Source organism: Castor canadensis, chromosome 3 (genome assembly GCF_047511655.1).
Source record: "Castor canadensis chromosome 3, mCasCan1.hap1v2, whole genome shotgun sequence".
Classification (NCBI taxonomy): Eukaryota; Metazoa; Chordata; class Mammalia; order Rodentia; family Castoridae; genus Castor; species Castor canadensis.
In genome coordinates, this window is record NC_133388.1 from 187451584 (window position 1) to 187477803 (window position 26220).

The 26220-nt window shown below is 43.2% G+C and overlaps 1 protein-coding gene and 1 long non-coding RNA gene across 7 annotated transcripts in view; one reads left to right on the forward strand and one right to left on the reverse strand.

The window, feature by feature from the left end:
- The window catches only part of Asap1 (ArfGAP with SH3 domain, ankyrin repeat and PH domain 1), a 325249-nt gene that overhangs the window by 20664 nt on the left and 278365 nt on the right, over window positions 1-26220 (reverse strand). For 3 of the 5 annotated variants that reach the window (XM_074069229.1, XM_074069227.1, XM_074069231.1), the window contains 8 exons: window positions 20968-21154; window positions 20646-20731; window positions 19100-19215; window positions 18880-18947; window positions 17215-17322; window positions 14750-14978; window positions 6999-7037; window positions 5666-5836 (listed from right to left, as the gene is read on the reverse strand). In XM_074069229.1, coding sequence (XP_073925330.1) covers window positions 5666-5836; window positions 6999-7037; window positions 14750-14978; window positions 17215-17322; window positions 18880-18947; window positions 19100-19215; window positions 20646-20731; window positions 20968-21154 — 1004 coding nt within the window. The remainder of the gene's footprint in view (window positions 1-5665; window positions 5837-6998; window positions 7038-14749; window positions 14979-17214; window positions 17323-18879; window positions 18948-19099; window positions 19216-20645; window positions 20732-20967; window positions 21155-26220) is intronic. The other 2 variants (XM_074069228.1, XM_074069232.1) reach the window with 2 other exon arrangements.
- LOC141421743 (uncharacterized) lies at window positions 4613-26135 on the forward strand. Of its 2 annotated transcripts, none has more exons than XR_012446446.1 (4): window positions 4613-5016; window positions 7741-7891; window positions 9973-21785; window positions 22422-26135. It is a non-coding gene; the product is annotated as an uncharacterized lncRNA (long non-coding RNA). The 2 variants fall into 2 exon arrangements; XR_012446445.1 differs by having other exon boundaries at window positions 9973-20912; window positions 21581-26135.

Consider the following 26220-nt stretch of genomic DNA (forward strand, 5'->3'; position numbering starts at 1 on the left):
CACAGAAACAACTATGGAGAGGAAGGAGAGGAAGGACAGGAAGTGGACTCACTGCCCGCCTTCTTTGAGCCCAGAGCTGTCACTTGCAGAAGGCAGCTGTGTGGACAGGGTGAGGGATGTGGGAAATCAGCACGGGTGGAGACAAATCCAATCCCCTCGGGTACCAGCTGTGAGAACTGGGCCAAGTTAATTAACCTGAGCCTAGCGTCCTTTCAGTCAAGGTAATAGGTCCTGCTCTGTGGACTGTGGTCAAGGACGAGGTTGAGTTAATGCCTGCAAAGTGTTTAATCCCATGCCTGTCACCCTGTGAGGGCACTTGTAAGTGTTAACCTTATAAAATATCACATTCGGAGTTTTTATTTAAAGGTTCTAAATAATGAACTCTCATTTTCTTTTTTCTTATGGACCATAAACCTGCATTAAGAATGTACTTATTTATTTTTTGTGGTACTGGTGATTTAACTCAGGGCCTCACACTTGCTAGGCAAGTGCTCTACTACTTGACCCTAGTCCTTTTGTTTTTAGTTTGTTTTTTTTTTTTCAGATAAGGTCTTGTGCTAACTTTGCCTGGGCTTGCCTTGAACCATGATCCTCCTACCTCTGCCTCCTGAGTAGCAAGGATTACAGATGTGCATTACCATGCTTGGCTTGCTTTTGAGATAGGGTCTCATTAATTTTTGCCTGAGTGGGCCTTAAACTGCAATCCTCCTGTCTCCTCCTTCCAAGTAGCTGGAATTACATGCATGTACCACCACCTCTGCCTTATTTTTGAAACAGGTCTACCTAATTTTTGCCTGGAACAGCCTTGTCTCCACTTCCCAAGTACCTGGGACTACAAGCAGGCTCCTCCATGCCTGGCTCTGCATAAAAAACTTATGAAGATACAAAGTAGAATTTAAGAGGTGGCAAGACAGAGCCTTTATCAGGAAGGAAGTGTGGTATTCTGTGAAGTAGATGCACTGGAAGTTACACTCTTAGTCCTCATTCTTGCAGGTGTCTCAATGTCTTCTGTCTTGTTTGGTTCCTCCAGTTTGTTCTACTCATCTTCAAGGCCAAACTCAAGCTCTATCTCCTTCTCAAATTGCTTTCGACTTCCTCCTTAAGTCTAGCATGGAGGACTGGGTGGGACTAATATTCACCATAAAGCACAGTGGGAACATGAGTGGAGGCAGGGCCTGTCAGTCATGGCTGCTCCAAAAATGAGCTGAACACCAGATGCCCTGAGTCCAAAACTATGAATGTGGTGAGAGAAGCCTCCAAGGGTACAACGTTCAAAACATGACAGGTGGAAGCCTCTTCTTGGCTGAGGGACAAGGATATCATGCAGCAGACAGGTTATGAGGTGAGGACAATGCTGTTTGTGTGGCTTGCTGGCTTCCTCTCTTATGGACTACAAAGAACAAGGACCAAGATGGGGCTGAGACTTTGTGTACTTTGCATGTGGGATGTGTGTGAATCTTTGGGGGCCAAAGAATAAGCAAGGACAGGCAGAAAATAGCCACCTAAAGGCATAAGATCTAATCCCTGAAATCTGTACATGTGACATATTAGGAAAAGGGTCTATACCAATGTAGTTAAGGATCTTGAGCTGAAGAGACTGCCATAAGAATTTCAGGCAGGCCCTTTATACAATGTCAGGTATCCTTGTAAGAGAGGCAGAGAGTTTTGAGAGCACAGAGAGAAGGTGGCAAGGAACCAGGGAAGCAGATAGGAGTGGTGTGGTCATAAACCAAAGATGTCTGGAATCACTAGAAGCTGAGCAATGCAAAGAGTAGATCCTCACCCTAGACTGTTGGAAGGGAGCACAGCCCTGCAGGACTTTGGACTTGCAGCCTCCAGAGCTGAGAGAATAGATTTCTGTAGGATACCAAGTTTGTGGCCCGTGTTAGAGCAGCCTCTGGACATTAATGCCATTTTCTGATACATGTGGTGGTCCACCAACTGGCTATCTAGCAAAACATTAGGAGCTAATGCAGCAGCAGGAGCTAACATTCACTGAATGCCTCTATGTCCTGGGTCCTGTGTTTTACGTGTCCTTCTCGCTTAACCTTCATGAGGGCTCTCCTATTTTGCAGTCAGAGAAACTGAGGCACTCAGCACCTCAAAGGCACTGTGTGCCATAAGCTAAAGGCAGGAGTTAGATTGGCCACCAGTAAGGCACAGAGGAGATCGGACTCCTAGACTGCATCTCCCTGGTGCCTGCAGCATCCTTCTGGGGCCCATCTTTCCAGGGCTTCTCCATTCCCCTGAACCTCCCACCTCTCCTGAGAGACTTGGGGCTTTGGTGTAGACACAGGCTGAGAGGAAGGAAAGACCAGCCTGTTGGCTACCTAGGTCTCACCATTCATCTCCAGAAAGGGCTTGTTTGCCAGAATTAGGTTTAGCTGGTTCTCAGACTGTGATTTCCTATCCAGTCCAAGCCTTCACTTACTCTCCTCCTAGAATATCCTTTCTTCTATTCCTTTGTATTGATACTTAGTCATCTTTTAAGCTCTGCTTTCCTGGGACCTGCTTAAAAGGCCCCAGTCCAACACAGAGACTCTGTTTGCCTCTGGCCCAGGGGTTTCCCAGTGTCTCTGTTTCCTCGCCTGTCTTTCCCATTGTGTGGGACACATCCTCACGAGGGGATGTGCTGTGTCTCTTGGTATAGCAGAGTCCCTAATGTGAACTCTAGTGCATTCTTATCCCATTTCTATCACATGGTAGCTTCTGTGGTGGCAAGTCTGACTTCTGTCCTTAGCTTGTGGAATACAATGCCAGCAAGGCCCTTTATACAATGCCAGGTGACAGGCTCAAAGAAGCACAAACACCAGGATTAGAGCAAGTTTAACCTGCTGATGAGAGCCTGGCTCTATGTGATAGCATGTGTGCATACACTGGTCCATTACTGGCCTGCACTGGCAGATGTGTCTGCCTCACACACAGGTACACAACCACACAAATAACAACATTGATGTTTCCAGAATTAACACGTGGGGTTGTTTGTGAATGATCACCAAAGCTTTGTCATACAGAAGTGTCATTTTTGGTGAGGGTAGATTGTGATTTTTGTCCTCCAGACAGCTGTGGGCAAGAGGCCCACAATATATGGCTCAGGACCACATCTGTGAAAGGCCCTTCTGCTCCCAGCTTACTGATGCACAGGCACTGACTTTTGTAAATGGTAACAAATTTTTTCTTAGTGAGGAGGCCTCCACTCCACCGACACTGGAGATGAGAAAGGCAGGCCAGGTGCCAGTCTCCCTGTTGAGGAAACCTAAGAAAGTCATGATTTTCATGCCAAAAGAACAGAAATTTGGTAAATTTGAGAATGACTGAGTCTCTACAATATGGATACAGAGGCACTATAAACTAAACAGAAATAAACCCAGAGGATCAAAGCTCAGTAAGATTTGGAAAGATTAATTTGTGGCATGAAAAGTCTAAATAGGACACCTGTGGTGCTCAAATTTGAACTCAGGACCTAACACTTGCTAGGCAGGTGTTCTACCACTTAAGCTGCACCCAAATACACTTTTTTTTGCTTCAGTTATTTTTTTAGGTAGAATTTTGCTTTTTGCCTAGGACCAGACTCAGACTGTAGTCTTCTTAATGCCTCCTGTGTAACTGGGATGACAGGCCTGTGCCACCACACTCAGCTGGAAACCTGTGACTTTTGATGTAGTATTAATTGAGGGAAGTCCTTCTTGATAAATCAGAGATTCTTTTTTTTGCAGTACCACGGTTTTAACTCAGGGCTTTATGCTTGCTAGGCAGGCACGCTACCACTTGAACCATGCCTCTAACAAATCTGGAGACTCTTGAAAGTCCTGGAATGCAAACTCTGAACACATGTCTAGGACATCATTAGTATTTATGTGCATATGTGCCTTGATTCCTCTTGCCTTGCTCATTTCTCCTGGGAAATGACTCATTAAGACCAACCTCTGCTCCTCTGTGAAGGCCTGTGCCTGACACTATGTTCCAGCATTTCCACAGTATCTGGCAACATGGCTACCCTGACAATAACAACAGGTACTTTCACCGTTTACTCCCATGGGTTCCTCACTGGACCATGAACTCCATGAACACATGAACTGAGAAGGCCCACACAACAGACACAGAAGGTGCCCTATGTAAGCCTAAGGAGTCAAAAAAATGAGTGGCTAAAACACATAGACAGATGGACACACACATCCGTGGCATTTGGGCTGGACAGCAGAAAGGAATGCCAATCTGTAATTGGATAGTCTTTTTTCCCCCTAAACTCAAATAATTCAGAACTCTTAAAAAGGCTTTTGAGAAAGACTTTAAAAGCATTATGCTGAATTACCTTTCAGCATGTTAAATACAAATTTAAAAAAAAAAAAAAAAAAGCAAAAATGAAACTCATTGGCTGGAAGAGGTGAGACACACAGGTCTGCACATTCATTTAGCAAAGTGTCCCTGTGTGTTGGCTGTGGGCCAGGACCCTGATGGGTGATGGGGCACCACCTACACTGCTGACAGGCCAGCTGGAAAGATTCAAATGATGTTTTTTCAGAAAGAATCTGCCCATTACAGTCATAGTCACTGAACTGATTAAACTAGCTGACTCTGGGTAAGGTTATTCATTCTCAAGAGACTGCTGATACATCCAGTGTGTGCCAGCTTGATTCCAGTCTCTGCAGACACAGGTGAGAAGAAGACACAAGGATGCCGCTCCCGCGGAACGTACATTCTGGAGGGGGAGACAGACAAGTAAAGTATTTCTCAACTTTGATAAGGTGCTTGGGAGGAAATCAGCTCTTGAGAAATGAGGTTGAGGGAGACCTAAGTGCAAGCTGAGAATCCAGGGGTGAAAGGGAGGCAGACTTCCGGAGAGGAGAGAGTGCCAGGGAGTGCCAGGGCCCTTGGGAGGGAGAGAGTGTGGGGCAGCAGGAGGTGAAGGGAGGCCAGTGGCAGAACAGAGATGAAAGCCCCATCATACAGGCCCTGCAGGCCTTGGCATAAGGCCTGAAGCTCAAGAGGAAATGTTTTAAGGTGCGAAGGAGAAGAGTGAGTATGATTTAAATTCCTGTTCTATAAGAAACTTTTTGGCTGTTGTGAAAGAATGGACTATTTTGCCTTTCTGAGCCTTTGGTTCCTCTACTGTGAGACTAACAATACCTATCTCACTGAGTCACTATTCTGGCTGCATGAGACTTAGGATATGTGTACCACCTCTTACTATTACAGTTGGCCCTCCATATCTGTGGATTCAACCAACCAGGGATCAAAAATATTTAGGGAAAAAAATGTGTCTCCACATGCTTATAGAATTTTTACATATTATGTACACTGTAGACATTGTAAGTCTTTGTTCTTTGTAGACAATAATCTGTCTACTGTGCCATTTAACATGAGGGATCTGAGTATCCACAGATTTTGGTATCCTGAGAGGAGGGGTTCTGGAACCAATCCCCTGATGACACCGAGGGACAACTATACTTATTACTATCAATAGTTTTTAATGGCCCTAAACATTTTTCAAAATGTTTCTTGGCCTTAAGAGGCAGATATAATCATACTTATACATATCCAAGTCTTCATCCAGTACGTGTGCAGTTCAATCCATGTTTTGAATGTGCTAACTGTCCAGTGCCCAGTGGACCCCCCACACTACCTGGACCTGGGCAGCTTTGGCCCTGACTTTAGGATAACTTACCCCAAGGAATTGCGCCTTTATTTGGGGGCCCATGAGGTAGTGGGCTGGGAGGGTCAGACAGGGTTCTCTTGTGTCCGGGTGGTGGGGGAGGAGGCCTCTTCTTGGATAGGGTAGAGCTGCCACTAGAGGTCTGGGTGCTTAGAGGGAGTGTTGAAGGTGGGCCAGTTGGACCTAGAAAGGAAATTGAATGGGGGCAGGAAGGTTAATCCCAATCTCACAGACATAGAACAGCCAGTATGCAATCACTTCCACACATCAAAATGTGGTACGACACAGAAAGACAAAAGCAAAAGGCTGGATGTGCCAAGTCCATCAACCAAATAACTCACAGTGTTTTAATAAATTATTGGTTAAAAAAATACCACAAAGGAAAGGAGAGCATGTGCTTTTAAGGAACAAAATGTTAGCCAAGGTGGGGCCTGGTGGCAAAGGCCTATAATTCCTGTTACTTGGGAGGCTGAAGAGGGAGGATTGTAAGTTCAAGACCAGTCTGGACTACATAGTGAGATCTCATCTCAAAAACCAACCCAAAACAACAATAAAAAAAATGCTAATCAATACAGAATGCTAAGGGGTTTAGATCATTATTTACATACAATGGGACACACACACACATTTTTAAACCAACAACTCACTAGAATCATCACAGAACCTACTGAAGAAGGCACACAGCACTGCCAGCAAAATCAGTAGAAAAACAGCACAGCACCATGGAGCTAAACCCTCGATGGCCCACAGGCTGAAACATGAAAGTGCTCAGATAATGGGATTTTTTTCTCTCTATTATCACTGTTTCTTTTAGTCAGCAAGCTGAAGTTTTCTTTGAGGAAAAAAACAAACACTTGTAAATAATGAAGATTTTAAAATTACCTAGAAAGTAAAAACTCCAAAAACTCATTTTTTGTTCCAGTTCTGAATTATTCCAGAAGTCATAAGCTACCCGTTATACTGGAAACAGTACAGGTTTGCTTTAAGAGCAGTTATGGGATAGTACGTATGTTCTTAATGTCACTTACTGAAAGTGACAAGGAAGTGGCTGGTATATGTAAAGCATTATGTTGGGCACTTGCAGAAATACCTGTTTCTTGTTTTAATTTTTTTTTGCTTTGGCAGTACTGGGGAGTTTGAACTCAGCACCGTGTGCTTGCTAGACATGCGCTCTACCACTTGAAGCCAGCCCTTAGACTGATATTTCTTTATGTGATATTTTCAGAGGTATGGTTTGTCCATGCCCATGGGTAACTGACTCTGAAAACATTTAGAAAAAGGAAAAAACAAAAGAAAAAGCTAGGAACACTACCACACGAAATGTTCAAGACAGGATAGTAGATACCTGGTGATCCAGAAAGGCTCCAAAAGAGCTTTTTATATTCTGTGTATTGAAAGAAAAGCTTAATTACTGCTAGCCTCCTGCCTGGGCAACGTAAACTTAGATAGTTCTTATTATCAATTACTAGTCAGTACTAACATTGACTTAAACCATCAATTTTCAAAAGCCTAGTCTTAGCAGAAAATGCAGTTAATTTCAATAAAATGATAATCAGCATTAGGATTAAATGGTCATTGATACACAACTTATTCTGTTGTACTGATGTAATACATGATAGAAGCCTGTGGCTATCCTATAGCAGTGCCTAATTATATTAGCTACTATAGTTTCGGAAATTATTTTATTTTTGGTGACTTACTATGGCATGCTTTGTAGTTTTCAGAACACATTTGTATATGTTATTCCTTTAGATTTTCGTAACAACCCTGTGAAGTATGTGGGTCCAGTATTATACCAGTTGTGCAGCCAAGACAGTGGGGGTGGGGTGGCATGATGAAGGTTCCAGGGGCATGACAAAGGGAGCCGGGGCAGTGCAGGTACACGGGACTGGGGAGGCACTCGCCCCAGCAACAGGTGTGCTGCTGGTTCCTGAAAGTCAGGACAGCATTTCCTGCACTTAGCACGATGAGGAGAACAACAAATGTTCAACATCAGGAAGTGTAACTTTCCACTTGAAAATAAATGCATAATAAGATAATAAACAATGGTGAAAATCTCTAGCAGTTTCATCTTTGTCGCCACCTAGGGACTTTCTGATGCAGTGCATCTGAAAGGTCGCTCAGGTTCCAAATCCTGTCTGGAAGCAAAAGCTGCCAAAGACAAAAGGCTAACGGGGAGCTGTATGTATACATGACTTCAGGAGTTACCACAGCCAATCATCAGTCAACATAAACCAGGTAAATCCTGCCTCAGAGAGTCGAGGAACTTGGTCAGACACAGTGAGGGGCTACATCCAGGTGGAACCCAGTTCGGACTCAAGGCCAAGCTCTCAGCCCTGGCAACAGCCTGCTTCTTCTCCTCTAAACAACATCACATCCTCCTCTGGCTAGAATATTCAGAGACATAGCCATGATCTCTTCACCTCTCATCCTCATCTTTCAAAGGTCAGCTCAAGATGTCCCGAATCCTCCTCTAACCTGCCCTTCTTCCTGGGAGTGACTGCTTCTGTCTCTGAACTTCCGCTAGGGTTAAAGGCACCGAGTAGTCTCCATCTGCACAGATCTACTGCTTCTCTTCTCTCTTAAGACTGTACACTTCCAAGGGACAATCCTGACTGTCTTCACATCCGCCATTGTGAGTGCCTAGCACATTCTGGGCACTCTACTTCACATCTATGGAAATAATTCATGTTTCAAGCCAGCATGATGCTTTTCCAATGTCCTGTACATCTGCTTTTCAGTAAAGCAGAAAACCCGATGTTTTCCATCTGGGAGACCAACAAAGTACATCTTTCAAATTTCACAGAAGATGGCAGTTTTTGACAAACGTGCCTGTAGAAGTATAATTTACATATTCTAACTTTCCATATAGAAGGGATAATGACAGAAGTTATATTTATCCAATTCTGGATAATATGAATGAAACTGTCATCATTTTCTAATGGTTTTCTTTTTTTAAATTTACAAATAAATGTAGCCTCTATTTGTCATACACAATATGTCATTTTGAAATGTACACATTGGAATGGCTAAATTGAGCTAAGTGACAAGCATTACCCTCACACACTTTTTTGTTTTTTGTTTTTTTCAGTACTGGAGTTTGAACTCAGGGCCTCATGCTTGCTAGGCAGGCACTCTACCACTTGAGCCACACCTCCACACCCACACTTTTTATTTGTTGTGAGAACACTTACAACCCACTCTCAGAAATTTTCAAGAACGTAGTTTTACTGTAATCATCAAGCTGTATACCAGACCTCTTGAACATATTCCTCCTAACTGATCTAATAGTATTATACTATAGTGTAGAGTAGCTCACGTTAATCACTTTTAAGTCGATAAAGACACAACACTACATAATTAGGTAGAAAAGGATTCTGTGTCAAGGAAGTAACTGTCATCTCCACATTCAGATGGAGAAACAGAGACAGTACAGTACCTGGGATGCTTCAGTATGCCAGCAGCAGGGCCAGCCAGGATTCCCACATAGCAGTGTCTTGCTGGGCCTGGCCATGACACAACACAACACTGCTCTGTTGGCTAGTTTCTACTCATGTCTTTCTGTGACTTTCTATGACATTGATTATCAGAAGAAAAGTACTGGATTCAACTGGCTCAGGGTTGATTCTTTAGCAGTTACTCATATGTCCCTAAACGCAAGAAGTACAACCAGGATTTCCTCTGCTTCCCTTTCCCCACCCTGGTGGTGAGGCCAGCCTGAGTCAGTAGTCACCTTCGAGGTCAAAGCTCACAGACAATGCTCTTGGCCAGCTCTGGGTGCTTCATGTGCAATGCTTTAAAAAGAAATGCAGGAAACTGTCAAAGGCCAAAGCAAAAACAAAACACCCTCTCCCCAAAACAAAACACAAATCTAATATGAATCAATGACAACAACCCATGGAAGCTATAATATCTCAGACCAAGTCTTCCCATGAGATTAAAATTAAACTCAGGAAACTGTAAAGCCATCAATACATGAATAATGCTGCTGATAGGAAAATGCTTCTCAAGCTTGTATGACTCCTCCAGTAGTGTCCTTCCTGGTGGCAGGCTACTGTGGTAAGCTGTAAAGTCCTTTCCCTTTTCATTTGTCTCTGTCCTCTACTGCAACAGACCTCTGGGTCTGGAGAAGCTCTGTATAAAATGCTCACACAGCTGTGTTTGGCGTAACTGCTGCAAACATTTCACACAGAGATTCTCACCAAGTCAGCGTCCACCCCACAGGACCTCTGGTTCAGTTTTATTTGTGCTCCTTCCGTACCTGGCCACATGTTTTTGGGACTTGCTCTCACTGATTCCTTCTGTTGCTGTTTGTGCAGGAGATCAGCTCTGGCACTGATGAGCTATGATTGCTAAGATGGCTCATTCACAGCTCCTGTCCTGGAGGGCTCCTGTCTCTAACCAGGACAGAGTGCAATGAAGACCTCCAAGACACTCCTCAGAGCAGCAACCAGCACCTCTCCTCCTGGCTCCTCCCACAGCACCCCCTACTGGCCTGACGGTACATTTTACGATTTCTCTCCCCCGAAGATGAGCTCTGGGAGGGCAGCAATACCTTTACTCTTTTTTCTGTAATCTCCCTCCAGGAATATTTTCTGAACTGAATACCTGCACTGGGATCAAGCAAATTCATGTTTAATGCATGCTATATGCTAGGCACTTCACTTACTGTGTGTGCTCTAAGCAGGAACCTAGCAAGGCAGATACTACCCAATCTGTATTTTTCAGAATGAATACCCTGAAACTCAGCAGAATCATCTAAAAATCAGATGAGACACATACAGGGCAGGATTGGACCTAATGGAATAGGAATCCCAGTCTCTTGTGAGGCCAGCAAAAGGCAGCTTCTTGGAAGAAGAGAAGATGAATTTGATAAGGCTTTCTGGGATTCATTGATGCCCAGGTAGCTGTGGTCTAGCTTAACACAGATGAAACTACCTTAGTTTGTAACTTGCACTATATTCTTTGATTAATAGGGGCAATTAGTCTTGTTGTCTACACTGGCAAGGGCAGCCTCTGGCTCAGTATTCTCTGAGGTACCAAACCTTCATCAAGCACATCTACTGAGACTTTTGGTGTAGCACACACTGTGCTGCTTTTGATCGTCTGCTGACTGCTAGAGCCTGACTGAGGTAGAAAGCCTGCATTATATTGCAGAAATGTATGAAATGTAGGGCTGGTGTACTTGCAGGTATTCACATGCTATTTAGAGGGACTAATGATGCCTGGTTCTTGGGGCCTCATCTCATGAATCAATGTGATTTGCACATCAGTTGTTCCTAACAGCTTGAAAATCAGTTCAAGTTGTATTTATCATTTATTGAATAAAACCTTTGAGTTAAGGAGCCTACACAGTGCTGGGCTCACTACGGAGCACCCATTAATTCAGCAAGTGTGTGAATTCAGTCTGACCCCTATTCCCCAAAGGAGTCCTTCTTAAAAGTGGAGGAGTGCAGAGGTACCAATGTCAGCAGATGTGTCCCCTATGAAGCACTAGGGGCCAGGGGCTGGGCTAAATGTCTCATGGACTTCTCATTTAACTTCTACAGCAATCTCTAGTGAGGCAGTTACTCCATGTCTGATAAAAATTTTTGTCAAAAAATTTTTGTCATTGATACATAAAAGGCATGAAGTTGGATGATGGTAGAAAGTCATACTTTTAAAGCTGAAAATTATTTAAAACATAGTTAAACTGATCAACCAAACATAAGTAAGTAATGTGTTTTCAAGTACCTGTTTGGTGGGATGGGTTCTCTGGAACTGACTGTCCTTCACATTCTTCCACACTTAGAAATGTCTGTAATCACAGCCTAACAATCCTAAATGAAGTCATTAGAGCAGTGCAGGCCTTTGCATTTTCCAAAATGCTTTTCCATATATTATATCACTGGATTCTGATGAAAACTCCATTAGCCAGGCAAGAGAAAGGTGGACAATCTTCCTCACCAAAGAAAAGGAACTAGAAGACCTAGTTTGACAGCCATTAAGGTCCACTTCAATTTTCTATCCTATCTCAGCACCACGTGATTTGAAGTTAAGTTTCTTACCCTGTCCAGCGCTCAGTTTCCTTATCTATCTATACAATGGGATACAGACTGTTAATCTTTCAGCATCTTTTTTTTTTTTTTGGTGGTGGTGGTGGTACAGGATTTGAACTTAGGGCTTCATGTCTGGTGGGCAGGCACTCTACCAATTAAGCCACATCCCCTGGCCCTTTTTGCTTTATTTTTCAGATGGGGTTTCATGCTTTTTGCCTGGGCTGGCCTTGGACCATGGTCCTCCTAACTCTGCTTCCCAAGGAACTGGGATTATAGGCATATACTACCACACTCAGCCCTCTATGGCATTATTTTAATTAAAGATTAAAAACAAATGTATCTTAGCAAGACTGAAGCACTTCTAGTCTTTAAACATTAAATATGAGGAAGGGGAGAGTTGCTGATCACAAGAAACATCTGCATACTTCCTTTTATAATTTTCATTTACTTTCTCTGGACCTCCCTTCTAAAGAAGGGTTACACAGCAAAATATATAAGCCTTAAAGCCAGTGAATTTGGGATCCTGAGTTATTAAGCTCTTCCAAGACTGACGTGAGCACCGCTCAAGCACAAGGGGGCTTTGCTTGACAGCAATGTAGGTCAAACTTCCTTGAATTTTGATGAAGCAGCTGGAGTTTCTTGAAAATATTCCTGAGCTGGGCTCAGAAGAATTCTCTCTACTGTTCCCTTTTGTATTCCTCTTATTTGTGGGGACTTTGTGCATCTGCCTAACCGGAAACCATCACCTGGGAGATCCATAAATTCGAGACTGTGGAGATTATGTCTGCTGCAAATACAGACCATGGCTTTCCTTGCTTGAAGAAGGAGCAATCCAACCTACGAATCAAGACGGCCTTGTTCTCAGGCGAATGGTTCTATTCACTAGCAGAAGGAGGGAAAAAGAAAGTAGGGGCCACAAACAGAGAACCATCTCTGCATGCAGAGCATCAGCTGACCTTTATAGTGTCCTCTAAGAATTCCATTCTACGCACTGCCAGTTCTCCACATGTAAGAGCACGTTAGCTGGGCTGGCCAAGGACAGCCACATTTCAGAGCCTTATAGCCATCACAAGAGGCTGCCCTCTGCATGTCTCGCCAACAGACAGGCCAAAGCTCTGAACTGATGTCCTGTTACGAACAGCCAGAGGGGACACACTGTTAATGGGAGGAATTTCTTTTTTCAATTACAGGCTTTATTTTTAAGGGGGAGGGATAAGCAGCCTATCCTTAGTTGACCATGGTTTCTATGTCCAAGTCTTTAAGCTGTAGTTCCAGCAGCTGAATCACCAAACAAATTTAGTCTTTGTCTTCTGGGTGTTTGGTAAAGAGCTGATTAGGATTTATTCAAGCCAGGCGAGATATGCTTGGCATGGAGCCAGAGAGAGTATTTTATGGTTTCTCTGTCCCTTTGAGATAAAACTACAGAAAGGGCTGGGAGGAAGTAGGCAGGCTGTTGGCCCCAGAACTCTAATGTGAGTATCTCCAGATTATCAATTTCCTGGAGGTTTTCTGAACAGGTGCAGGCAGCCCTTGCCTGTCGAGAGGTCATCACACTATGTCAGTGACCACAATCAGGGCATGCAAATTCTTTCAGTCACTTTTCCTATGATGTTATTATGTCTAGAGGTTCCTCACCACGCTCTTGAGGGAAACAACAATCCACTGCTCACACACTATGACTCTGCAGCTTGATATGTTAGTGACTATGAAGAGGACATTCTAGTATAATGTACAGAATGGTTAAAAATACTGGCAGGCTACATGTGCTATTACTGTTAGGAACAGTGGTTATCTTCAATGAGAACGGATTGTGTCAAAGCTTTAACTTTTCTTCCTTATTTTATGATCTATGGGGTCATTTGGGGTCTCTCTAAGAACACAGCTCCCATTTATAACACTATTTCAATGGAGAATAAGCTCTAAAAAAACACTTTTGAATAAAGCTCACATTTTCCAGAAAATAGCTCCAGTGTGATTCAGATAGGCATGGCATTGTATACCAAGAGGCCCCTGAAACCTGTGCTAGCATGGGTTGACGGCACAGAAAGAATTCTACGCTTGGGTTTATAGGCAGAGCCTGAACTTGAAGCTACAGTTCTGGGTGTATCTCAACTATCCCTTTGGCTAGGGTGAGTCCTGATATTGGCATTTCTGGATCTCAACCTGGCCCTTTGCAGGTGGAACACACTGACTTTCTGAGCTGGCACACTTATCAGATAGAGGATACAAGACTAGCACTTTGTGTCTCTAGAATAGGATGCTAGACCACTGGCCCGAGGTGCTAGCCCTGTGGAGGTATCTGATAACACATAGCTTAACAACACCCCTCTGGGCAAGATTTCTCCCCAGCTCATATCTCAGGGAAAGACAATCTTCATCCAAGAGCACAGAAGTGTGGATTTCATTCATACAGAACCTGGATTAGAATCCCAAGTAGCTAAGAACCTTAGGCAGTTGCTCAGCATCTCTGAAGCACAGTCCCTTGTCTGCATGGTGCTACAGCTGTAGTACTTACCTCATTTGCAGACTATGCAATGAATGGAAAATGCCTGACTTAGGGCCTCTCATGAGGGAACTCTTCATAACTATTAATTACTATTATGACTATGGCATTGTCAACAGATACTGTTTCTCTCATCTTAGTGCTGAGAAAAGTACCTTTCAGAGAACCGAAATTTTACCTATGTTACAAAGAACACAGGTTCCAGAGCCACGCAGATCTCAGACTGAATCTCAACTGTACCATTTAGTGGCTGTGTGACATTGGACAAGTCATTCTATCTCTTTGAGCCTTAGTTTCTGCTTCTGTAAAATGGGCCCAAAAGCACACATTTCACAGGACTGCTGTGAGGCTAACACAAGGCAACACATGAAGAGTACCCAAAATACTGCCTGCTCTTCGGCTGGTGCCTGGCAAATGGCAAGGTCCCCATTTCATGCTGTCCCTGAAAATACGTTCCAATCTCTGCCACTCAAATATACCTTGAATTCTTCCCTCAAAGCTGGTCAGACTACCAGCTCTGAGGAGACAGCCACAAAGCTCTTCTCAATCTCATACCTTTCCCAGCATTCCTAGGTGGCAGAGGGGGAGGTTCTGCAGTGGGTGACGTAGGCGAGTCTGTGCTCGTGGAGACGAAGATCTGGTTGGTGAAGGCTCCGTAGGACAGCCGCTGCTTGTCCCGTGGAGTGCTGAACCCTGGCAGTGCCAGCTTGTCCTGGGGTGAGATGCTGGAGGAGTGGCAGAAGCTCTGGGGTCTAGGCGAGCGCTCCTTCTTGATTGGGCTTGGCTGGCAGGTGAGACAACAGTGGGTGAGATGTAACCAAGGACTGTTCTTGTGGTGTGTGGAGGACACCTGCAGGGTGGGCTCAGGTGGTCAACTAGGCTCTTGTTCTGTACTGAGTGAGGTAAGCCACCATCAGAGCCTCATAGTAACGGCATAGCCCACGGGAAGACATTACCCTTCTAACTGCATCCTCATCACTGACATCCCCACTAATGAACACTGGTTAGAGACCAGCAGAGCACTCAGATAGGGTAAGACCACAGTGAAACTTAACCTTCAATTAACAAATACCTTCCTCCTGCCAGACACCTCTATCACCTTTTGAACAGTATTTTTACCTATCTGTAAGTGCTACACTAAGTTCCTTTCCTGTCGAACGCTTTAATGTTGAAGTTCTCGATCTTCACTGCTTTTCTTACTCTACATCTTTTTGGAAACTAAACTCATCTCTGTTATGCTTTGAGGTGCCACCTATAAGCTGACGACTGAGATCTGTAAATTCCACGGGAACTCTCAGACTGCAAACTATTTGCAACTGGTGGTGTCTCTGGTGCTGTGTGTACTGTGATGGCTTTAGCATCACTCACCTCCCACATTTGCAACCGCACATCCTGCCTTGATGACTCAGAAGGGCTATCAAGCCCATTCCTAATGAAGGGTTCACTGTCCCCTTCCCCACCATTGCAGTAATAGCTTTCTGAACTACCCCTTACTAGTCAGAGTTAGTAGGAAACCTGCTTTTCTGATAAAACACCTCAGCTGGATTCTGATTGTGAGGATATAAGACAAAAGGCCAGGCCTGTCTGACTCCATGCGGGAGCTCCCCCACCCTCCCAGAGGATGCTCCTCACACATGGTGCTTCTCCTCTGTCATCAGACACCTGGGCTCTGCCATGAGCCCTAGCTGGGGCCCATATCATTCTCCCTCCTGGGCTGATACATCCCCTCCACTTCTTTGACTGGCCCGTGCCCAACTACCCTCAAACCCATCTCTAGTGCTATTTCTTTGTTCTTTTTTTTTTTTTTTTTGGTGGTACTGGGGCTTGAACTCAGAGCCTTCATCTTGAGCCACTCTGCCATCCCTTTTCAGTGATGGGTACTTTTGAGACAGGGTATGAAACTATTTGCCAGGGGTTGGTTTTGAACCACGATCCTCCTTATTTCTGCCTCCTGAGTAGCTAGGATTACAGGTGTGATCACCAGTGCCCGTCCTCCAGTGCAATTTCTTTGACAGGATCCTCGCTGTGTGCCAAGGCTGAGGAGCTGCTTGGCTTTCTGAATACTTCAAGCCCTCAGTGTTAGCAGGTACCACACTACATGATCACTTATCTCCTTTTGAAGTGCAAAATGGCTACAGGACTTGTCTGAACATTCTTCACATCCTGCCTGGCCCAGAAGGAACAGCCGGCACACATCTGATGATATATGTATGAATAAACTTACAGAGGTAGTTAAGAACTACCTATGGGAGTCATGGAGACTGGGTTTAATCCCAGAGACTGTCTTTACCAGCTATGAGACTTTCCACAAATTGCTAAGTTCTCTTTGTGCCTAGGTTTTCTCTTCTGTAAAGTGAAGACAATAACAGTATCATGGGTTTTCAGTAAAGATGGTCTGAGATAACATAAGTAAAGCTCATAAACCGTGGTCCATATTTAGGTACTATACGAATGACAGCTGTTAGTATTTATTAGCTGTTTTGAAGGGTTATTTTTATGTGTCAACTTGGTGAGGCTATGGTGTCCCAGCGTTTGGTCAACTACCAATCTAGATGTTTCTGTAAAGGCATTTTTTAAGATTACTATTTGAATCAGCAGGTTTTAGATTACCCTCCAAAATGTTAGTGGGCCTCATGCAGTGTGGTGAAGGGAATAAGAGAAAAGACCAAGGGTCCTGTGAAGAGCAAGGAATTCTGCCGCCAGCTTCAACTTTGCCACAGCAACTCCTGCTGGGATCTGCAGCCTGCTGGCCTGCCAGATCCCACTATCATGTGAGGCGATACCTTAAATACATTTCTTTTCTCCTTAGTTATCCGAATGCTTCTGTTTCTCTGGAGAACCTTGACTAATACAGCTGTTAACTGGTGCTCAATGGGAATCAAAGACCAGGCAACGGCGATGGTCCTGGTAGATCAGGTCATCAGACCAAAATCAATCATCTCACAATGAAGTGCTCTGTCCACACAGTGCAGAAAGACCGAGAAGGGTGGGGGAGACTTGAGGGCACCCTTCACACTCACTTTGTCCTCTAGATCATCATCACTTTCGTCCATCTCCTCCTGTCGAAGATTCCACTCATATTCTACATGGACGTGTGGGTTGAACTTTCCAGATTTAGCCTGAGAAAGCTGGAAGGAACAGCATGTGTATACCATGTAAATGAAACGACAAAACAACCCAGTATTACACAAACATTGAGCAAATCCCTCATTTCTGGTTTTAAGTGGATCACCAATAACTGCACTTAGGCACAACTCTGACTGGAAAGGCTGTCACCATGGGCTCAGGGAATGCCAAGAACTGCAGGCAGAGACTTTCTGATTTTGACAACTTGACTTTTCTCTTAAATTAAAAGCTTTATTATTATTATTACCATGAGTCTCAGAACTGCATATTCCTGGCTGGAGAACAGAATTAAGTCTGATAAGTTTGCGAAGTAGGCCTTCACAGCCCCAGCCCAACCGGGGGAGAGTGGTTCTTATTCATAAAAAGTAGACAGGGACACTTGTCTTAAAGGATTCTTTTAAGAATACAAAGTACAGCCAGCAGGCAAGATGGCACACTCAGGAGGCAGAAGCAGAGGGATCTTGAGTTTGAGGCTAGCTTGAATTACACAGCAAGACCCCGTATCAAAAACAAAACAAAGCAAAATAAAAGAAAATAAAACAGAATAAAAGTACAACTGTCAGGTCTAGAACTTAGTATTCAGCAGAAGCTTGAGGGAATGTAACTTCTCTTTCTTACTTCTTCCTTTCTTGTGTGCTATGGTTTAGTTTGCCCCTTTTGAAACTCATGTTACAAATTTTTTTTTTTTTTGAGATAGGGTTTTGTCATGTAGCCCAGGCTGACCTTGAACTTATAATTCTCCTGCCTCAGCCTCCTGAGTATGCTACCAGGACTGGTCCATTATGTTAAATAAGAGGGTGAGAAGTTAATTGGAATATAGTGTTTGGAGGTGAGGTCTTTGGGAGGTGTTTAGGATAAGGTCATGTCATCAGTGAGGAGCCCCATGACTGAATAGTGGTGGAGTTAGAAGATTAGAATACACACATATGATCTCTTGTCTCCCAAATGTGACATCCTTAGGAAGAAAGGTGGCCACTACAAGATGCAACCTCTCGACCCTGAACAGGACTGTGAGCCAAAATAAATCTGTTTTCTTTATAACTTTCCCAGTCTGTGTTATTGTATTATCAGCAACAGAAGAACAGACTAAAGACACAATTGTTAGAATCATGCTAACTCTAAGCCCAGCTTATTAAGCAAGAACTGGTGGGGTCAAAAAGGGTGAGAGTGCATAGAAGGATGGTGAATGTATGGGAGAACATATGCATAACATTCTGAGCTCTACTTGCCCAATGCTGGAAGTGGCTTCCCAAATAATTCTTTACTGTATCTACAGAGAAAGCCAGCAAATAAAAAGCATGACCTCAATCCACGATCCCCTCTAGTAAAACAGCCTCTCAAATGGCTTTCATTTCCACTGTCACAGTGCACTCAAAACACATGGATGACAAAGGTCCTATTTCATTACTTTTTCAAAGGCAGCTTGGTACTTGTCTGAACTTCTTTAGCCAATGTTTAAAAAACAATAAATATGCTGCTTTTATCTCCAATTCCACTCTCAGAAAGACATTTTAAAGGAAGTCGGTGTCTACTAAGTCTCCACATCCATTTTTGCTTACCAGATCTTCACACTGGGTAGCTTTTAGTCTCTTTGCTATGTCCAAAGCAGTTTCTCCAGCTTGGTTAACTGAAATAGGGGAAAAATAAGCCTGCATAGGTATCTAGGGTACATCTTAAAAAGGCAAGGAACAGTAACTCAGTTACAAAATAACATGCAAGCCTCATTTTTACTGAATGAACGCTCTGTGGATGGTTACTGGAGACACTGGCGACACTCACCAACATCCACGGTGGGCTTGCTCCTGAGAAGCAGCTTCAGACACTCAGGCTTGCTGAACATGCTGCAGTAGTGTAGGGCTGTATTTCCCAAGGATGTCTGCTTGTCCAGATTCCCACTGAAAACCACAATGCCATTAGAAAAATGACTTAGTCTACAATTTAAAGCTATTATTAGAGGCAGCTCCTCCCTTATCTGTGGGTATGTATGTTCTGAAAAGCTCTGCAGATGACTGAAAACACAAACAGTACTTAACCCTACATACACTATGCCTTTTTCGATATATATACTAGTACCTAAGAGCAGATTAAATACATACCAACAGACAAATGATAAATTAGACACACTAAGAGATTAATAATAGAATAATTATAACAATATGCTGTAATTCTTTAAAACATGTTTAATTCATATGAATTGTTCATTTCAAGAATTTTACATTTATCTTCAGAAGACAGTTGACTACAAATAAATGGGAGAATACTGTAACTACTTATTTCTTGCTTGGAACTTGTGATTCTCCTGCCTCAGCCTCCCAAGTAGCCAGGACAACATGCATGCCATTATATCTGGCATTATAACCACTTATTATAAACATGGAAAATTGTTCTAACATTAACCTGAATTTATAAGCGACAGATGGATAGTAATGACCAGAATTGATTTGAATGCCTACCATCAGGCAGGCAGTCTGTCTCTGCAGCCAATGGTCTAAACCACTATGTTACTGCTATATTACCTCTAAGGAACAGGCCTGAAATTTTTTTGGTGGTACTGGGATTTAAACTCAGGGTCTCATGTGCTCTACTGCTTGAGCCACTCTGCCAGCCTGTTTCTGTGATAGGGTCTCAAGAGCTATTTGCCCTGGCTGGCTTGGAACTGTGATTCCCTTCATCTCACGATAGGATTACAGGCATGAGTCACCAGTACTCGGCCCAAGGACTGAACCTTTAGACAATTTGACTATGTCCTTGCACCATTTTTTCTCTGTGGGTACAATGACCCTGCCTGTATGATCACTTTCCTCTAGATGATCTCAGCTCCTTCTCAGAATCTGCTGCTTAGAGAACAACCCAAGAATTCACCAGGAACAAACTTCCCATATTCAGCCTTACATGCCTATCAGTATATCTCTCACTTGCACTAGCTTTGCTGCCCTATATTAAACTTAAGAACAATGAAAACTCATGAGCTGGCTAACCTAGGCTTTTAAGTCTTCTTTCAGCCTCTCGTAGTGCAACAAGGTTTGGGACACAGAGACAGGATTTACTGAGGCCAGGCATTGGCAAACTATAGCCTGTAGGGCATAGCTGGCCTGCCCTGTTTTTGTAAATAAAGTTTTATTGAGTCCATAGCTGTGCTCACTCATTCACATATTATCTATGGCAATTTTCATTCAACAAAGGTAGAGGTAAATAGAGATCTCATGGCCTGCAAAACCTAAAATTTGATTATCAGACTCATTATAGAAAAAGCTTGCTGGGTCCTGATCTAGGCCATTGATGGGACTGATTTGTGCTAATTCAACAGAGAAAACAAAAGTCATACCAGTTTTGTACAAGGAAGTCAACCAGATGGAGAGATGTCTGGTCTGCAGTTCGGACGGCAAGATGAAGGGCTGTCTCTCCAAGCTCCTGAGAAGGCAAGCATGAGTATAAACACGGTGATACGTCCATTTGTCTCCAGCAGCTTCACCCACATTGGAAGCCCCAAGTGATTATTAGGAGGACCCTAATGAAACTCTCAAATTCTCTTGACTTAGACATGTTTGCCCAACCAATGTACAAGAATATCATTACTTCACGCTAGAAGAATGTAAGTGATCATTTAAACTAACTTTTTTTATCCTGTGATTTCAGTGAGGCCTTACCTGTCCAGGCTCCAGCAGTGGCTCCATTAGCTCTACTCCCTCTGCATAGACTTGAATTAGTGCAAGTAAATCCCTGGATTTAATGGCCTCAAGCAATTCATTCATCTTAGCTGAAGAAGAGGAACAGGTCTTCCTTGAGAACCTATGGTCTACATACTTCGCAGTGATGTATTCTTTACGGACAGTCCTAAAACAGAACACAAATGACCAGACAATTTTTATTTTCTAAGGGCTAAGAAAGTTTTATATTTTCTTGACAAATCTTTTTCTTTGGGAAGATATTTTAATTAAGATTGCTTCTTTTCAATGTTCAAACAAACCAGATTTTAGGCCAAGTTATTCTAAGACACAGAATGAAGAAAATGATACATATTTACTGGTATATGCAGGTAATATACAGTGAGAAAATTCATGGGTACATAGATCACAGTAGATTTCTCTTTCACTTTGACCAATGATATGAGAAATTTGCTATTACTTTAAACTCAGAAACACAAAAGTGTATGAAAATATTTAAAATTTTAAGAGGTTAAAAAATCCTAAAAGAATAATTAAAAGATTTTAGAGTTTTGTGGAGAGGGTTTGGTCTCCTGATCTAGCCCCTATTTCACAGGTGAGGGGCCCAAGGCTCAGAAAGGCCAACAATGAGCTTGCCCCACCCCCAGGATGCCGAACAGCTGCCTTCCCTGCACGGGTTTCAGGCTGGAAGCAGGAGCTGCATGGACAACTTAATCAGAGCGGCACGTTTTCTTGCAGAATTACCTTCTCCACTTCAGCTCAAGGTCCTGGTGGGATGAGCCCACCTCCCAGCTAAAAAGGTAAGGACAGATCCTAAGTGGCCCCGTGATTACCTCTGTCACCTTTGGGGGAAGACTGAAATGGAAATCAGCTCAGAGGAAAGGACAAAGGAGATAGTGAGAGAGAACTAAAGTACAGATGACACTGTTTGACATCCACATCCAGTGATACCTGAACACCCACCCCCTTGAATTTCCCAGTTATATAAGCCGATGAATAATAATAATAATAATAAGAAGAAGAAGAAGAAGAAGAAGAAGAAACAGTACACGGAGTTTGGGTTCAAATCCAAGATCTATAGCATACCAGCTGTATGGCCTTGGGCAAAGTACTTGATCTTCATAAGCTTCAGAATTTTTTTTCACTAGAAAACGGACACAACTCACTGGTATGTTTAGAGTGAAAGAATGTCCAGCACCTAACAGGTGTTTCTTTCCTTCCTTGGTTCTCACTCAGAAATAGCCTCCACACTGTGGTACCTGCTGTTAACCTCCCACATTCTATAGCCAGACAGCGCTATTTAAAGCTGGGCAGATGCCTTTTTCTTTCATTCTTGGTTGGCAGTCAAAAGAACTGAGCTGGGCACACAACTTTTGGTCTTTTCTCAACCTTGTGCTTGTTGCTTCTGCTAAGTAACCAAGATCTTGCACTTACAGGTGTATACTTAGGTCAAAGTCCTTTTAGGATGGTCACAGCCCGATGTGTTAGAAGACCCCAGATAGCTGAAAGAATGGCCCAAGCCTGGCTTCTGAATGTCCTACTGCATGTGACAAACATGAAGTGTGACAGGCAGATACTGTGTGGAGCACTGGACTTAGGAACTGAATGACTTGATTTGAGTCTGATACCACTTACAATCCATGTGACCCTAGAGTTCTCTCTGCACCTCAGTTTTCTCATCTATAAAGTTCATAATTAGTAACCATATACGCCTTATTTACTACCTTCCAGGGAAGCAACAGTGTATGTACGTCAGGAACAAAGAATGATGCACTGGTGAAGGACTCATTTGAATGCTTCCTTCCTATTGCTCCACAAGGGCAGAGCCAGGATCATGATGGGAAGCTGTGGGGAGGGAGAGCTTTCAGTGCATTATGTTAGCTAAGCTTCAGCAAGGTCTGCAGGCGGTGTCCTGCACTGAATTAATATGCAGACAACACCAGTAATTTGGCAGCAATGATATAGAGGGCACTCAGATATCACACATCACCTGGGTCACTGTGAAGATCACCTCCACTCTTGAGTCTCTAATTCTGTGGTCACAGGAAGCCTGTGTAGCTCTCATGAGAACTTTCTAGGCACTTGGTTCACAGTCCCTTGACAATTACAGGCTTTCTGACATTGGAACAATAGGGAGGGTAAAAACTGATTCTAGAATTTCAGATCAGAATTCTAGTCCTACGGTACATTAAAGACAGCATTCATCCTCTGTCCCCTCAAACCTGGTCCTCCTTATCCACCCTACTTCAGCAAATGGTACTGTCCACTTACCAAGATGCTTAGGCAAAAAACCCTGGGTGTCTTAATGATTTCTTTAAATGTCCCATATATAAACTAGTCAGCAAATCCTGTTGGCTCTTTCTTCACACTATATTGAGGGAGAATTCAACGACTTTTTCTTTTTTTCTCCTCTGTCACTACCACCTTCACCCAATTTGCCTCCATTTCTCTGAGGATCTGACTCATCAGCTTCTTCCCAAGCTCTCTCCCCCTGCCTCCGCACACATCGGCTCCAGCTGGGTTTCTCCAGCTCAGCACCCTGGCCTGGGGGCTGGGTAATTCTTCGTGTGGACAGCTTTTCTACGTTCTATAGCATGCTTGGCAGCATCCATGATCTACATGCACTGGGTGCCAGAGGCCCCTGCCCAAGTCATGACGACAAACTATCTCCAGACCCTGCCAAGTATCATCTGGGGCACGGGTGTGGGGAGAAGGGTACCATCTAACATCTAAAATGTCAGCTCATCCTGTTCTGTTTTAATATGATTTCTATTTGCTTCTTTATTTTCTGGGTTTTCCTCTCCCGAGTATAATGTAAGGACAGGAACTTTGTCTTGTTTGCTACTGTATCCAAAACAATGTTTTAGTATCCAAAACAATGTGAAGAACATAGACATTACATAGCAAGAATTGTTCAATGAGCTGGGTGCAGTGGTGCATGCCTGTACTTTCAGGTACCCGGAAGACTGAGGCAGGAGAACCATCTGAGCTCATGAGTTCAAGACTAGCTAGGGTAACCTAGTGAGACTGCATTACAACAAAAGAATTTGTTGAATGAACAAATGAATGAACTGTGTTATAGGAAATTCACTTTGTTTTCTCTAGATATTTGGTCATATAAGAAAATAATAGAAATAAAGACATAAATACTTATACACCTACATACCTACTGTACTTTTTAAAAGTATAAAATTTAAGCCATTAATCCTCACCACAATCCCAAGAGGTAGACATATTTTTTCAGAGGAGGGAACTGAAGCCCAGACAGGTAGAGTTATTTGCCCAAATTCACAGAGTTCAGGAACTAGCAGAGCTGTGGTCTGAGGTCCACAGTGTGCCTTTCAACTCTATCCCAAAGCAAAGCTTTCAAGGTCACATGGGCACTTAAAGATGCTGGCGTGGGACCAGGTCACACCGTGTATGTGCTGCGCACTTACTGCTGGAAAGCTGGTAGAGCAGCTTTAGACTCATGTTCTCGATGTTTATGATCAAATTAACTTCTGGAAGCCTCATTTCTCTGGGTAATTTGTGCTTACAAGTGTGAAAAAGACACTGAAGCCGTTTTTGGGGAAGGATGATACTACAGATGAGGTTAGAGTGTTATTCATGCCCCAACATGGACAACCCACAACTCTTCTTCTGTGACTCTTGCCACAACCATGACTTAACAATGACCTGCTTAATTTCCTTCCCTCAGGACCCTCGGTATCACGAGGGCAAGGTTACCTGGAGCTTGTCTTTTGCTTTTCCCCAGCACAGTTTGCACCCAGTAAACATCTGTAAATTCAAGAAAGCACCACTGCCAAGAGGCCTTCTGGGAGACTGAATTTCATGATTTCAGACTGAATGTGCTCATAATAATTTCCGTACTTTTGCAAATTTAGTATCTACGGAAGGGCTAGCAAAACATTTAGGATGCTGTCTATCTACTTCGCAGCCACTTTATTTTAGTCTTCCCTGACCATGGGAGTTAGAATTAATCTCTTCTCTCTTATTTATCCAAAGCACTTAAGAAGTTTCAATTGCAGGGACTGGGGGTGTGACTCAGCGGTAGAGAGTGGTTAGCAAGCACAAGTCTCTGAGTTTGATTCCCAGTGCCCCCCCACCCCTCACAAAACTTAACTGTAAATTCAATTAATATTTTTCTAAACAGATTACTAGAGTTACTGGGCCCGATTAGTATTTGGATGGGAGATTAATAGATTTACAAGGCTCAAAAATAAAAGTGATGCCAAAAAGTGTTTATTGTGAAGTCTCATGTCTGCTCCCATGCCAGAGTACATGCTTTTAGTGGTTTCTTGTGTACTTTCAATTGCTTTGATCAAAGACAAATTCAATAAATATATATAGTTACAGTATGGATATGAAATTTCCCCCACAGGCTCATGTGGTGAAGGTCTGGTTTCCAGCCTCTGTTGTCACTGAGGAGTGACTGGATCAGAAGGGTACCAATCTTATCAATGGTTTAACCTATTGATAGATTCATGGCTGAATGGGCTATTACAAGGTGGTGCCTGATTGGAGGAAGTGGGTCACTGGGGGCGTGCCTCTGAAGGATGTACCTTGTCCCCAGCCCCTTCCTGCTCTCTCTGCTTCTTGGCTTCCATTAGGCGAGCAGCTTTCCTCCACTATACTCCATCATGAAATTCTGCTTCATCAAGTCAGGCCCATAGGAATTGTGCCATTCAGCTCCGGACTAAAACCTCTACAACTGTAAGCCTAGACAAATCTTTCCTCTTTGAAGTTGTTTATTCATTTCGACACTGCAATGCAAAACTGACTAACAAATACATGCCTATGCGTTCTCTACTATGCAAATCTATTTGGTTTCTGAGTCTAGGTACTGAGTTGTAAGGGTTCAAAAGGAAAGATTTATCAACAAATGTAGCCAAAATTTCAAAGTTTGGACAGTGAGTCTGGATCAAAAGGGGTTAGGTATAATTCTCTCCATCCTTCCATTCTCCAAAGGCAACTCTATTTTCTACAGTGGTCTGAACTTTGCTTTTTAACACTCAACAATAACACCGGAGATGCTTTACATCTGTGTAATGTTCCACTGCTTGGCTGTACTGGACTCATAGTATGTACTCAGATGTACTCAGATGCCTATCAGTAAGCACTTGCTTTTTCACCTAATCTTTTTCTGTCAGAGAATAGGAATAAATTTCCAAAAGTGAGACAGCTGAGTCAAAAGGTTAATATTAATAGAATTATAATTTTGGAAATTCTGGCTAA